Source organism: Olea europaea, unplaced genomic scaffold, assembly GCF_002742605.1.
Source record: "Olea europaea var. sylvestris unplaced genomic scaffold, O_europaea_v1 scaffold1863, whole genome shotgun sequence".
Taxonomy (NCBI): domain Eukaryota; kingdom Viridiplantae; phylum Streptophyta; class Magnoliopsida; order Lamiales; family Oleaceae; genus Olea; species Olea europaea.
Genome location: NW_019236418.1, coordinates 120,246 through 132,499, shown reverse-complemented (window position 1 = coordinate 132,499; position 12,254 = coordinate 120,246). Strand labels below are relative to the sequence as shown.

Below are 12,254 nucleotides of genomic sequence, written 5' to 3'. Positions count from 1 at the left end.
TGTCAACAATTGAAAGCTCGGTTTTCAAAATAGTAATGTATATAACAGTTTCTTGATGAACTGATATATACCAATTTTAACTCTTCATCTTAGCATATTTTGGCCATAGGTATATTCATGTTCGAGACTTTGAATTTCAATTCAATTTGGGAACGGGAATCAAGAATACCAAGTTTGTCATTTAATCATAACACAAGTTTGGTTAGTGTGATACTTATCGAAACTATCATGGAAGTGGTTTTGTCCCCCCCCACTTTCATTCGTTATCCACATGAACAAATTTTTCCCAAGTGATACGATGAATCTCAAATGATTACTTATATCTGAAATGTTGGTATTGCAACAATAAGAATTCTGTACAATCCATATGTCGACATTTAATACTATCAAAGTGGAATTCATGTAATACAAGATGCGAAATCAAGGTTTTCAACAATTTTTAAGTATCAAATTCTATAGTTTAATTGTATATCTCGATAGTTTGTGAATGTCCAGTTCGACAGTTGAGATGTCTAACTCAATGGTTTTGAAAATACTATTTTGCAGTTGAACTGTCGGAAAGTTTGAAAACATGTATTTGGTACATTGGAAGAAATTATTGAAAACATTAATAGTCATAATCAATTCTCAACTCTATCATCACATTATCTTCTCAAAAATAAACAAAGAATAACTTAGTGCTTCATTAAATATAGAATCTTTCACATTTGTAAATGATATAGGTATCTTTACCTTTCAAAAATATTTCAAAACCCAAACAAATCAATGAATAGAATTTTCAAAAATTTCAAATAAATATGACCATGTAGTATTTAATATTTAAAAGTAATAAGCTATAAGATGAAAATGTAAACAATTTTAATAGCTAATTTCTCAAAATGGATGATGAATCCAATAATATTGTCTTCTCGATGAAATGAAGAAGATGAATAAGAAGTTAGAGTTTGTTGACGATAAGAAATTATGTGTTTATTTTAACTTTTCAAATTCTTTTTTTTTATTATCAAAATTCATATTACCCAATATAATAATAATATCTCCCATGTTTGTACTATACAAAACAAATTATTACATCATAATATTAATGATCTTCAAATCAAGCATAAAATACACTTAAAAAGTTGTTACTTCAAACCAAAGAAGTGATATTTTTTACCATTTTTAATGAAAATGAATTTTTTTTTTTTTGAATTTTCAAATTTAGTAACAATTATGAAAATTCCCCCAAAAAAATTGATTAACAATTGAGAAACATTTTGATAGCACTAAGACCATGTTTGAGCCACATTATAAGAAAAAAATATATTATTCATGTCAAATTAATGAGAAATATGTGGTTAAAAAATAAGAAAAAATTTTAAATTTGCGTGTAATATTATTTTATTAAAGAATATGTGGTTGAAATGATGTCAATCACCGTTAAAAAATATTTTTTTTGAAAATAATGTATCTCAAACAAACCCAAAAATATGAATTTTGCTACATGTACATCAACCATCATATAATAAGTTATAAAATGTAACATATCATTCTATTATTTGTCAATTTAAAATACAGTCAATATTTTTGTTTAATTTTATCACTCCACGTCAATTTATGTAAAAAAAATATAACCTTCAAAGCTCAGTTTAAACAGAACGTATGCCCTATTATTCCAGTCGTCTTCTTCTTCTCTTCTTTGTGTCAACATTTCACTAATCTACATATCTACAAATTTATATATAAAATTGACGCACATAATTGGATTATTCAGAGGATGGCAGGAGGCAACGCTCCCAAACGCCCTCCTTCCTCATCCTCAGCCGGACAATCCCACCACCACAAATCCCGGTGGGAATCTTCATCCTCCGCCGCGGCAACCGATCATAGACACTCTGGCTCCGCCTCTACCTCTATGGCTGAATCCAAACCAAAGGCCTCACCTAACTTCAGTAAAACCACCACCACTATCACCACCCCAAACAAAATTAAAGAGGCTAATAATAAACCCCCTACCCCGAAACCCAAACCCAGATCAGAAATCCCGCTCAGACCCGAAAACCCGAATGCCCATTTAGGTCCACAGCCTGTGTTTCCATTCTCGGACCCGCCTCCACCACCTGCTTATGGGTTCCACATGCTTGACCGCCGGACTATAATCCTCGCGGATGGCTCCGTCCGGTCATACTTAGCGTTGCCGCCTGATTACACGAATTTTACGCCCATGCCAAGGCCTGGATTCCGTCCTGAAATTCGTGGCCCTCCAGAATTTGGGCACGATAGGCCTCATTTCCCAATGAGTCCTGATTTCCTGCCGGAGTTCAGGCCGGAGTTTCGTGGCCCGGATGACCAGTTCATAAGGGCCCGCAATCAAGAGTATTGGAATTCACTGGACCCAGGGCCTGAGAATTCGATGAAGAGAAAGTTTGGGGAAGAGGAAAGGAAAGGAAATGATGTGTTTGATAGACAACCCCAGCATGCTTTGAAGTACAGAAATGCCAGTACAAATGCAAATGCAAATGGCCCTGGCCCGAGTGGTCTGTATAATTTGGGGAGTGGTGAGGAGATGAGGCCTACTAAGTATATGAAGACAGGTGAGGTGAATTTGGGTAAACTTAAGCACAATGATGTTGATCAGAATTCGTTAAGAAAAGCATTTTCACATTTTGTGAAGTTAATTTACGAGAATGCGAATCAGAAAAGGACTTACATGGCTGATGGAAAGCAAGGGTCTCTCCATTGTCTTGCCTGTGGCAGGTTTGACATTGATTTATGACTGCAATTCTTGTTCCGAACAAGAATTTTATGTTGTGGTTTTTGTTTTTAATGTTTAATTGCATCACATGGACTTAAGTACGCATGTTGCATTTATTTGTTTGCCTAAGTTTCGTAATTGCTTGATCCCAGAAAGTAATGACTTGTAAAGACAATGGTTAGTTGAAATAGACCAGGTAGTTGTAAGGGAAAACTATTTCTTGTGCTGGTACTGTCGTAGGCAGAAGTATGGTTTGAACACTTGATGAAGTGTATTAGTGTGAATTTATTAGTATATTTCTACTTTACATAGAGGTGATTGTCTATACATGATACTTTTTTTTTTTTTCAAGAAAAATAACTAGCGTGCAGTCATAATCTTAAGTGAATTAAGACACTGCTTCTTTGTTCCTTACAAACATTCTATCGAATGTTTTAAGACATATTGCACATTGTGCTGAGTATCAACCATTATGCTATAGATTGGGTGGTCCTTTGAAGCGATTTGGCATGAGGGTGTAATAGATATTCTCATATTAATGATTGCAAATCATTGAATGAAGCATTGGTGTTACGATTTGTCTACAATCACAATGTAAAAGAAACTGTCAAGGAAAGGTTCATTTTTCCTCTCTCTCTCTCTCTCTCTCTCTCTCTCTCTCTCTTCAGAACAGTGTTCTAATCATCAATCAATGAAAATAGCTAATACCCTCATGGAATAATAACAACAATAAACCACTTGCATGAAAGACTGTTGTCCGTTGACGATACTATGATATTTTCTTACTTTTAAAGAATTATAGGAGGCATATGCAATCAACAATAAATAATATTGGTTAATAAATTAATATATCATCAAACAAAGCAAATAGCTATGAAACAATGAGAAGTCTGAATAAATAATTGATTGAGAAGAACAAATGAGGAAGATAATTCATCGTTATTCACAACTTCATCGTTGTTAAATGATTCACCATGTCTTTAAATTCATTCTTACTCTCTGCCACTGCATTACCCTCTTTGTATTTCGGAACTTTCAAGCTTCTTGTTGGTAAAGGTTTTGTTTTGGGTTTTTTCTATACATTCCAACCCGTTCCAATTCTGTTGGCATTAATCTCCTTGGTAACATGGTGTAACACACTCTGAATAAAATCCAATGTCGAAATTGTCCTACCGTTCTAATGGTTATAATCTTCTATTGTTTACTGGTCTTCTGTTTTGGCTTGGCTCCATCTCCTTCGGCAGGCTTTTGTAGATTCTTAATGTCAGAACATTCTTCATCCTTCACTTCTAGATGGAGTAATTAGTGAAGAACAATGATGGTGTCTAAACTCTCATCTTCTTAATTTACACATGATTTCACAATTTCAGCTCCCCTAAGTTTTTATACTACTTTATTGACATTCTACATAATAGTCACTGTACAAATGCAAGATCCGTTGCAAGAAAAGCGGCTCCTCTCTCTCTCTTTCTGGTGTAAGGAAAAGTTCCCAGTTGAAGGAGTGTTGAGTTGTGACAAGCTATATGGCTGTGGCATGGAGCCACTCAAATTCGTTAAGTGAATCCAGCCCGAAATCGTTTCCGCCCATTTTGACTTTTGGCTTTCTTTTTGCAAATTGGATAGCAGCTCCATTTGCAATGTCTTTCTGATTCATCTGCCTTAGTTTTGGAGTCAAATTTCCTTCCAAAGACCTTTTTGTCTCGTAATTAGTCTCGAGTACCACTCGGCCACAAGCGCTTGACTTACCTTGAAACCATTCTAGATATGCGCGGACATGAGAAACAACCTTTACCAGTTGGGTTGCTTGACATAGAGGGCAAAGGAGGAACAACAATCAGTGATCAACACGGTTATGAATGTTTTTCACTTTTTTCGTGAATAACATGCTAAAGTTTCACATTGTTTGGGCCACAAAATACCATGCAGTTCTTCTGACGTAATAAATATGAGAATTTTCTCTCCTTTTGGTTGTTCTTCTTCACTCACCTTTTTCTTCAAATTTTCACACCTTTTTAGCCACTTCATTTGCTTTCTATTTAGAGTGAGCTAACCCCAATGCATCATCCTTTTTCTCTCGAGCGACTTAATTGTTCTCCTTCTTATGGAATAAATGCAAGAATTCTCTCCTTTTTTCATTCTTTCTTCTCTCCTTTTTCTTCAAAATTCTCACCGCTCTTTAACCACTTTATTTGCCTTATGTTTACTGTGAGCTAAACCAATGCACCATCCTTTTTCCTTTATGTGACTTAATATAGCTCCTTATGTGTTGGATGTAAGTTTCAATGTTGAGACTCACTCAACTATTTATTTCGCTTTTCTTTGCCTTAAAGGAATACATAAATGCACTAAATTTTTTTTTCCTTATTTATGTTTTGATTCACTACTTGTCTCAAAAGTCATTTTGTAACTTGATATTCAGGCATTGTTGCTGTTTAAGCCAAAGCCAAAGGAATTTGTCAGTTAGACTTTAGGTGTCATTGGCATCTTATTGCACCTCTTGGGGATTCCTTCACTGGAATCACAGTTGTTCTTTTGGGTTTTCCTATGTAATTTATTTAATATGGAAGATGGCCCAGTGTGTATTTTCTTTCTAAGAGCCTTTTCTTATTAGCTAAAGAAATAGATCTGCTCTGTGTTACTTGGCTGTCAGGGTCTATTTAAGCCCTGATTGGATTTTCCTACAGAATTTATTTATGGAAGATGGCCTAGTGCTTATTATCTTTCTAAGAAACTTTACATATTAGGTAAAGAACTAGATCCACTCCGTGTTACTTGGCTGCTATTGATAATTATTTTGTTTTTTTTTTTATTTTTTATTTTTTTTTTATGTTTTATTTTTTTTAAATTTCATTTTACACTCAACTATCATGAGGCTCCAGATGTGCGAGTTTCTTTTGATTCGACATCTTACAAGTGGCAGATGCGTGCTTGCATTTGTTGTCCTCAAAATTCTTATGGACTATGATTGTTTACGCTCCACTTTTGCTGCATTTAGTCCTACTAGCTCTATAGTTTTAGCTTCCCAATCCTTTTGGGTGATTAGTTTAGTTAGAACTTAGAAGGCTGGTGTTCTAATATATATCATAGCGTTGTTTTAAGACTTGTGATTTGTCTCTATGTATATTATGTGGATAAGTAAGTGCAGCATTTCTATTAAAATTAGTGTGAGTTTATCATTGATTGGTATTTGACATTTTATGTGATGTTGTTGCTAATTTGTTATTGTTTAACAAGCTTTCTCATATTTGTGGTTAGCCTTGTCGAACTTGAAACTTACTCTCGGTCACTTTTACCAAAAAGGTAATTTGAGACTTGGATATAAAGGTGGTTTTGGGTTTATCAGATGTGTCTAATGGATTTTGTGTTTTATGAAATGGCTAGAAGCAGTTATCAACAGATGTTTTGTGAGACCTTGTTTTAGAGGATTGCATTGTGATCAGCTCTGATCTCAATTGTCAGCGGATATAAATGTGCATAATTTAGTTTTTCGTTAATAAATTATTATATTCTTTTATCTTTCAATATAAACTTAATATTGTTGCCTTGCTGTCACATATATGCAGCAGCTGTGGTCTGAGTGGACTTCTAAAGTTGGAGAGGGCTAGGAGTCGAGTAGATTTGATTAATTTTTCTATCTTTACTAGTTTAAGAGTGCCTATAGCAGAAAGGCAGAATGTTATTATAGCTACTATACGGACCGGAGGTTGTTTATGAAGAAGAGACCTGCACTATAAGGAGGGAGGCAAGCGCTTTCTACATGACATTGCTGTATAATTGACATTATATTCAAATGCAGTTGCTTCTAATTTAATCTAGTAATCTAATTATGTAAGATTCGTGCTTTACGGGATTTGTATTTTAACTTTAGTAGTTGAATGTCCACGTATCTGGGTATTCAAAATACTTGCATTTGTCTTTAATAATTTCATCAGATGCTCTGTTTAGCTATTATAGTTTCAAATTTTAGGAGCCTATAGTTGCGCTACACTTAAAAATCTTAGTCTGCCTCTGGTAGGAGGAAAGAAGCCAAGCTTGGCAGATCCGCTGAAAGAATGGCATATTTTAGTCTCAAATCTTCTGTAATTGTTTGGGTGAAGTCATGAATCCAAGTTTTTCGTTGTTATAAGTTTTCCATAATTTGGGGAACATGAAACAGTAGCTTCTTGCAAAATACAAAATTGGCTAAATAGGTTGTGGTGATTTGATCTTGTCATTGAGGGGTTCAGTAAATGTGCAAGCAGGCTCAATGGGCAATGGCCTTGATTCTTGTGATTTCCAATTGTTGAACTTTCTTCTCTACTGAAGATATTGATCACTTGAAAAATTGGTAAATTTGAACCATCTTATAGTGTTAATACTATCATTTCCTTGTGTACATGCTACTCACATTCAAGTCCTAATATAACATTGGTAGAGCTTTTATCCAATCACTTCTTTTGCTTTCTCCGTAGTAAACTATCTTATACATAGTATCTTCATTCTTTGCTAAGTTTGTATTGTCAATCAGCTTACGATCATCTTTTTGAGGCCAGAACCTGAGAGCGGGTTGGTTCTTTCTAAGTATAGCTTCTTTCTAAGTATAGCTTCTTTTTGGGGGCCACTGGACTTTTTAAGTATAGCTTCTTTCTTGACGTATGAGCAAACACTCGTGGTGCAATAAGTGGAAGAGGGAAAAATATTTTGCATGTGTGGTTCTTGTATTTTTGTTTATATTGGAGCAGATAATTCACATAATTCATCTGTCACATAAATTATCCATTTCTTTTAGGGTGGGGGGTTCTGGGGGATTCACCTATTTGTTTGATTTCTTCTTTGGTGCACATGTTTAACGAGAAAAGGCTTACTGTGCAATAAGCACACAGTTACGTTCACCTGAACTTTTTGGGTGTATGAATCTGGTTTGTTGTTTTCATTTGTAATTGACTGTATGCAATTCATATAGACTTGGGTTAAGCAGAAAAGAAGAAAAGAGTTATTTTCCATCTTCTTTTTCTCAAATCTCTAGAGGGAAGATTTGAGAGCGTGGGTATGTATGGATAGTGGAATATAACACTGTAATCAGTTGTAGCTATACTCATGCAAAAAAAGAAAAAAAAATGTAGCTCGGCTGTGTGTATTTTTCCCTACAGCTCCATCAGTATATGGCTTTAATTTCATGACCTATTGGTATTGATGTTAGAGTGAGAAATGGCTGTAATGCCAATGTGTACCGAGTTCACTCTGCATGCATGAATACTTCTACATTTATCTTTTTAGTGTGTGGTCATGTTATGATTTTTACCCTATATTTATCTTTTTGGGTATTAATTCCATTTGTACTGGATTCATGAAATGGCTCTTTGGTCATGCATTTGATTGACTTGTTGAAGCTGATTTATTTCCTTATTTCTGAACATTGGGGTTATCACTTCATTTTTTTTTTAAAACAAATATTGATTCATTGCGAAAAATTAAACATGACTTGATGAGAGAGGGGAATGGAAGGCATATAGGCAACAATAAACTAAATGCTATTGGGTGACCTTGTATAGTTCTAATACTTTTTAAGCTACAATTTTGTGTTTGTTGCTACTTATTATTTCCTCTCAATTCCTGTGAAGTTGGTTGATGAAACAATAAACAGTGCTTATTCACTTACTGAAGTTTAATGGCTGCCTGATTTATTCCACGGAAGACTGCTAAATCTGATATCTTACTATCTTGTTTCTTGTAACGTGTCTGAAAACTCCTCGACGATTTTGACATGGAACATACAGGACTTCAAAACATTTTCCAGATGTGCATGGTCTTATCATGCATACGTACCACTCAGATTCTGATGAGTTGCTTGTGGATCACTTGGGCCTTCACAAAGCTTTGTGCATTCTGATGGGATGGAACTATTTGATGCCTCCTGAAAATTCAAAAGCATATCAGATGTTATCTGCTGACGACGCAGTAGCAAACCAGGATGATCTGATTATGTGGCCGCCTTCTGTGTTAATTCATAATACACTTACAGGAAAAGGTAGAGATGGCCGCATGGAAGGTATAGGAAACAGGCCAATGGATAGTATTCTTAGAGGTATTTTGAACCCCTCAAGTCTTCGTCATGTTTCTTGCTATTTATCACTGGTTTGTTCTTTCAAGTTATGGGGTGATCTTGCTTGGAAATCATATCTATTGATTTGCATAATATTTACGGCATTAAGGAGGTTATTGGTCTGCCTTTGTTGGACCCCCTGCTAACTGTCAGTTTTGTATTTCATCAATTTTATTTTATTTATTTATTTTTTCTGTATAGAACACTGCTTTTTTTTACCGTCATCATATGCAACTCTTAACAATACCACCACAGCCATGACCACTTGTTTGTCTTGGAGTGCAAGGGACTGAAGAACCTACACATTTGTCTTGCTTCTGTTTATCTACTCTTACTCCTGCTTAGGTATAGTCAGCGAAAGTTTTTTAGTGATGCGGCTTTGTTTGACATGCATATTTGTGTGATCATCAAATAGAAATTGAAGAATGATGCCTCTGAGGTAGTCATCAACCTCTAATGGATATGGGATTTAAACCCCTAAAACATCCTTGCACATAGTTCCACGTGAGGCACCAATCTGCTGGGTTCGTTACCTTGCATCTGCTTAAAATTTTGGGCGCTGAACTTTCCTGGGTACCTGCCTTTAAGCAGTGTGGAGGTTAGCTATAGTCCTATTTTGTTTACGGCTTTAAGTGAGACTAACGGAAAGTGTTTGTCAGCTCTCTCCGAATATTGGCACTTGGGCCTTAACCTTGTACAAATCGAGATAATAGGAAATTTATTGATGGGTTCTTTTAAAGGATGGATATGTTATTCAGGTTTGAATATTCTATCTCTTCAGTTTAAGAGGTGTCTCATCATTTTACTGTATGTTCACATTGGGCGTTATAGTTTTAGCTCAGCACTTTGCTGGTAGTGTAATATTATGATGGGTTACGAAGTTAACTTTCAGGTGACAATTTGCCTGGAAACTTTTCTTTCTAGAGTTTAAATTTGTTAGTTCACAGATTTTCCTGCAGCCTAACATGTACAATATACAAAGAGGGAAAGTTACTGTCCCCTTTTTCCTTTCATTTTGGAGTCTTTCAAGTGATGGAAAAAGTAAGTTCTGCCTTCCTAATCTTGAATTGGGAGTCATTTCTATTAAGCAGTAGTTTTTCCTTTCATTTTGGAGTCTTTCAAGTGATGGAAAAAGTAAGTTCTGCCTTCCTAATCTTGAATTGGGAGTCATTTCTATTAAGCAGTAGTGACTGGGGATTATGATTGAGGTCAGACCCTTAATCTATTTGACATGCTCTTTTAATGTATTTAATTATTAGTTTTGGTAGTTCTTCCGTGCTGTTTAACTTCAGCAAGTTGCCCCTCACTCCTACAAGGGATTGACCTATTGTCTTGTATCTTATTACTAATGTTTAAAAAGGTTCAATTGAGAACTGATGCGTTTTATCCAATTTTTTGAAAATCGATTCGGTCATCGACCTGGAAAAGGTGAAAGGTCAAGGATTAAAGGTTCAATCCGAGTCGAACCGAATGCAATAAATACATACAAAAATAATAAAATACTATGAAAACAATAATTTCTTTTAAAATTTTCATATTAATAATTTTTTAATTAGATTCATTATCCAACAATTAGTCTCAAAACTTCAAAAATTAAAAATCAGTGTGTTAAAATAGTTTGCTTTGTTAAATTAAAATAGTTTAAACTTGTAGAAATGATATCTAACATTAATATATTAATAGTAAAGTGCAATTGAAGTTAAATTTGAAAATTAAATAAATGAAAAGATGGAGGTGGATATTACAATTTAGTTAGTTGGGATTCAAAATTAAATTAGTCAATTAGACATACATTTGAAAATTGATTTTAATGGTCATTTTAACAATTTTTTATTATTTATTTATTTATTTTTGCTACTACCCTATATTGGAGAGAAGTGTATCTATAAAATGCACTATTTTAAATTGAAAGTTTATGAAATAATTTGAGACAGATGCATCTATGAAAGGAGCATGTCATTCAATATTTTTCTATGGACCTTTGAATTGTAGTTTAAGAGGCCTATTCATGAAGTTAAAATTTTTTAAGCGAAAAAAAATTGGAAAAACCACAAAACCGCAATCAATTCATCGGTTTACGGTTAAACCGGTCGGTTCAATGAGTTTTTTAAGCGGTTTAGTCATAATTGATTAACCGGACATGATTGGCTCAATTTTGGGCCTGGTTCCTAGTTTTATTGGTCAAACTGGCCGTGCTGGGCCGGTTTTGACAACATTGGTTTTATTTACATGAGGCAAGGCAATGCAAGGCATAAGCTTCAAGAGTTGGAAAAACCAATAAAATAATTCAAAAGAATATAAATATACGTTCATGATAAACCATATATTGTCTTAAAAATTCACAATAAATCAGATCAACAAAATTAGAATTCTAACTTGCAAACAAATATACAATAGATCAACAAAGTAAAAAAAAATGGGTTTTCAAATGAGTAATCAAATAACAAAATTAAAATCTATTCCTAGATGCATAATCAATCCAAAAGTCTCTTATATCATCACTACTAATAAAATCTTCAAGGGAATCATCATGATGTTTAATTCTCCTATCATCCTCCACATCACTGTCTGATTCTTCTCTTTGTTGTGTCATCCTTCACTTGCAAGAATGTCTTTTCCTTCATCTTTCTCTTCATCATCATCATTGTCGTTGTCGTTGTCGTTGTCGTTGTCATTGTTATTATTATTATTATTATTATTATTATTATTATTATTATTTATTTATTTATTATTTTGGGGTGGGGGGGTTGCCAGTTACAAAAAATAGCCCAAAAAGTAGAGGTATAAGTTGTACAATAGGCACTTAAGGCAAAGTTTTGACGCATTTAATGAAAGCTTCATGTGAGGCAGGAGTAGCATAAGCTTCAAACAACTTTTTCTAGCAATATTTCTTCAGAGACTTAGCTTTGGATGAAAGGCAGGAAAGATTACTACCACGTTTGGCTAAGCTTAAGGTGCACACTTGTATGCTTAGCCAAACTTGCTGTACAAGTATATGCAACAGCCTAGCTCAGTCTTACTTTAATCTGACTGTACTGTTATCCAGTTTGTGGATAAATTATGATATACAACCAAGGGTTCTAATTATGAAATCATGTCCAATCTTGTTTGATAATCGGTTGTGAATTGTTCTGCATTGTATAGAACAGAGCATGGGGAACTGAAGGAATGATTGCTGGTGGTGATAAATATAGGGATAATGCTGCAGACTGCCACATGTAAAATTGCATTAAATGAAAAGAATTGAAAAGGCCAGTGAATATCATCAGATACTTAAATACTTATTCTCATGATCTTCTGTTGACTTCATCAGAGAACTGGTGAATTTAGTTTTGATCTTGCCCTTCTTTTCATTATATCTCTCTCTCATTTTCTTCTTGTTTTCTTTTTTTCTATTTTTTGATGGTGGTGGGGTTTTTTTTTTTTTCTTTTTTTTTG

General features: G+C 34.4%; 1 protein-coding gene across 1 annotated transcript in view; it reads left to right on the top strand.

Moving 5' to 3' along the window:
• Positions 1 to 1,643: 1,643 nt before the first annotated feature.
• Positions 1,644 to 12,254, top strand: part of LOC111378738 — a 13,020-nt gene continuing 2,409 nt past the window's right edge. Inside the window, exons 1-2 of the mRNA XM_023001972.1 lie at positions 1,644 to 2,736; positions 8,491 to 8,798. Coding sequence (XP_022857740.1) covers positions 1,757 to 2,736; positions 8,491 to 8,798 — 1,288 coding nt within the window. The 5' untranslated portion in view covers positions 1,644 to 1,756. The remainder of the gene's footprint in view (positions 2,737 to 8,490; positions 8,799 to 12,254) is intronic.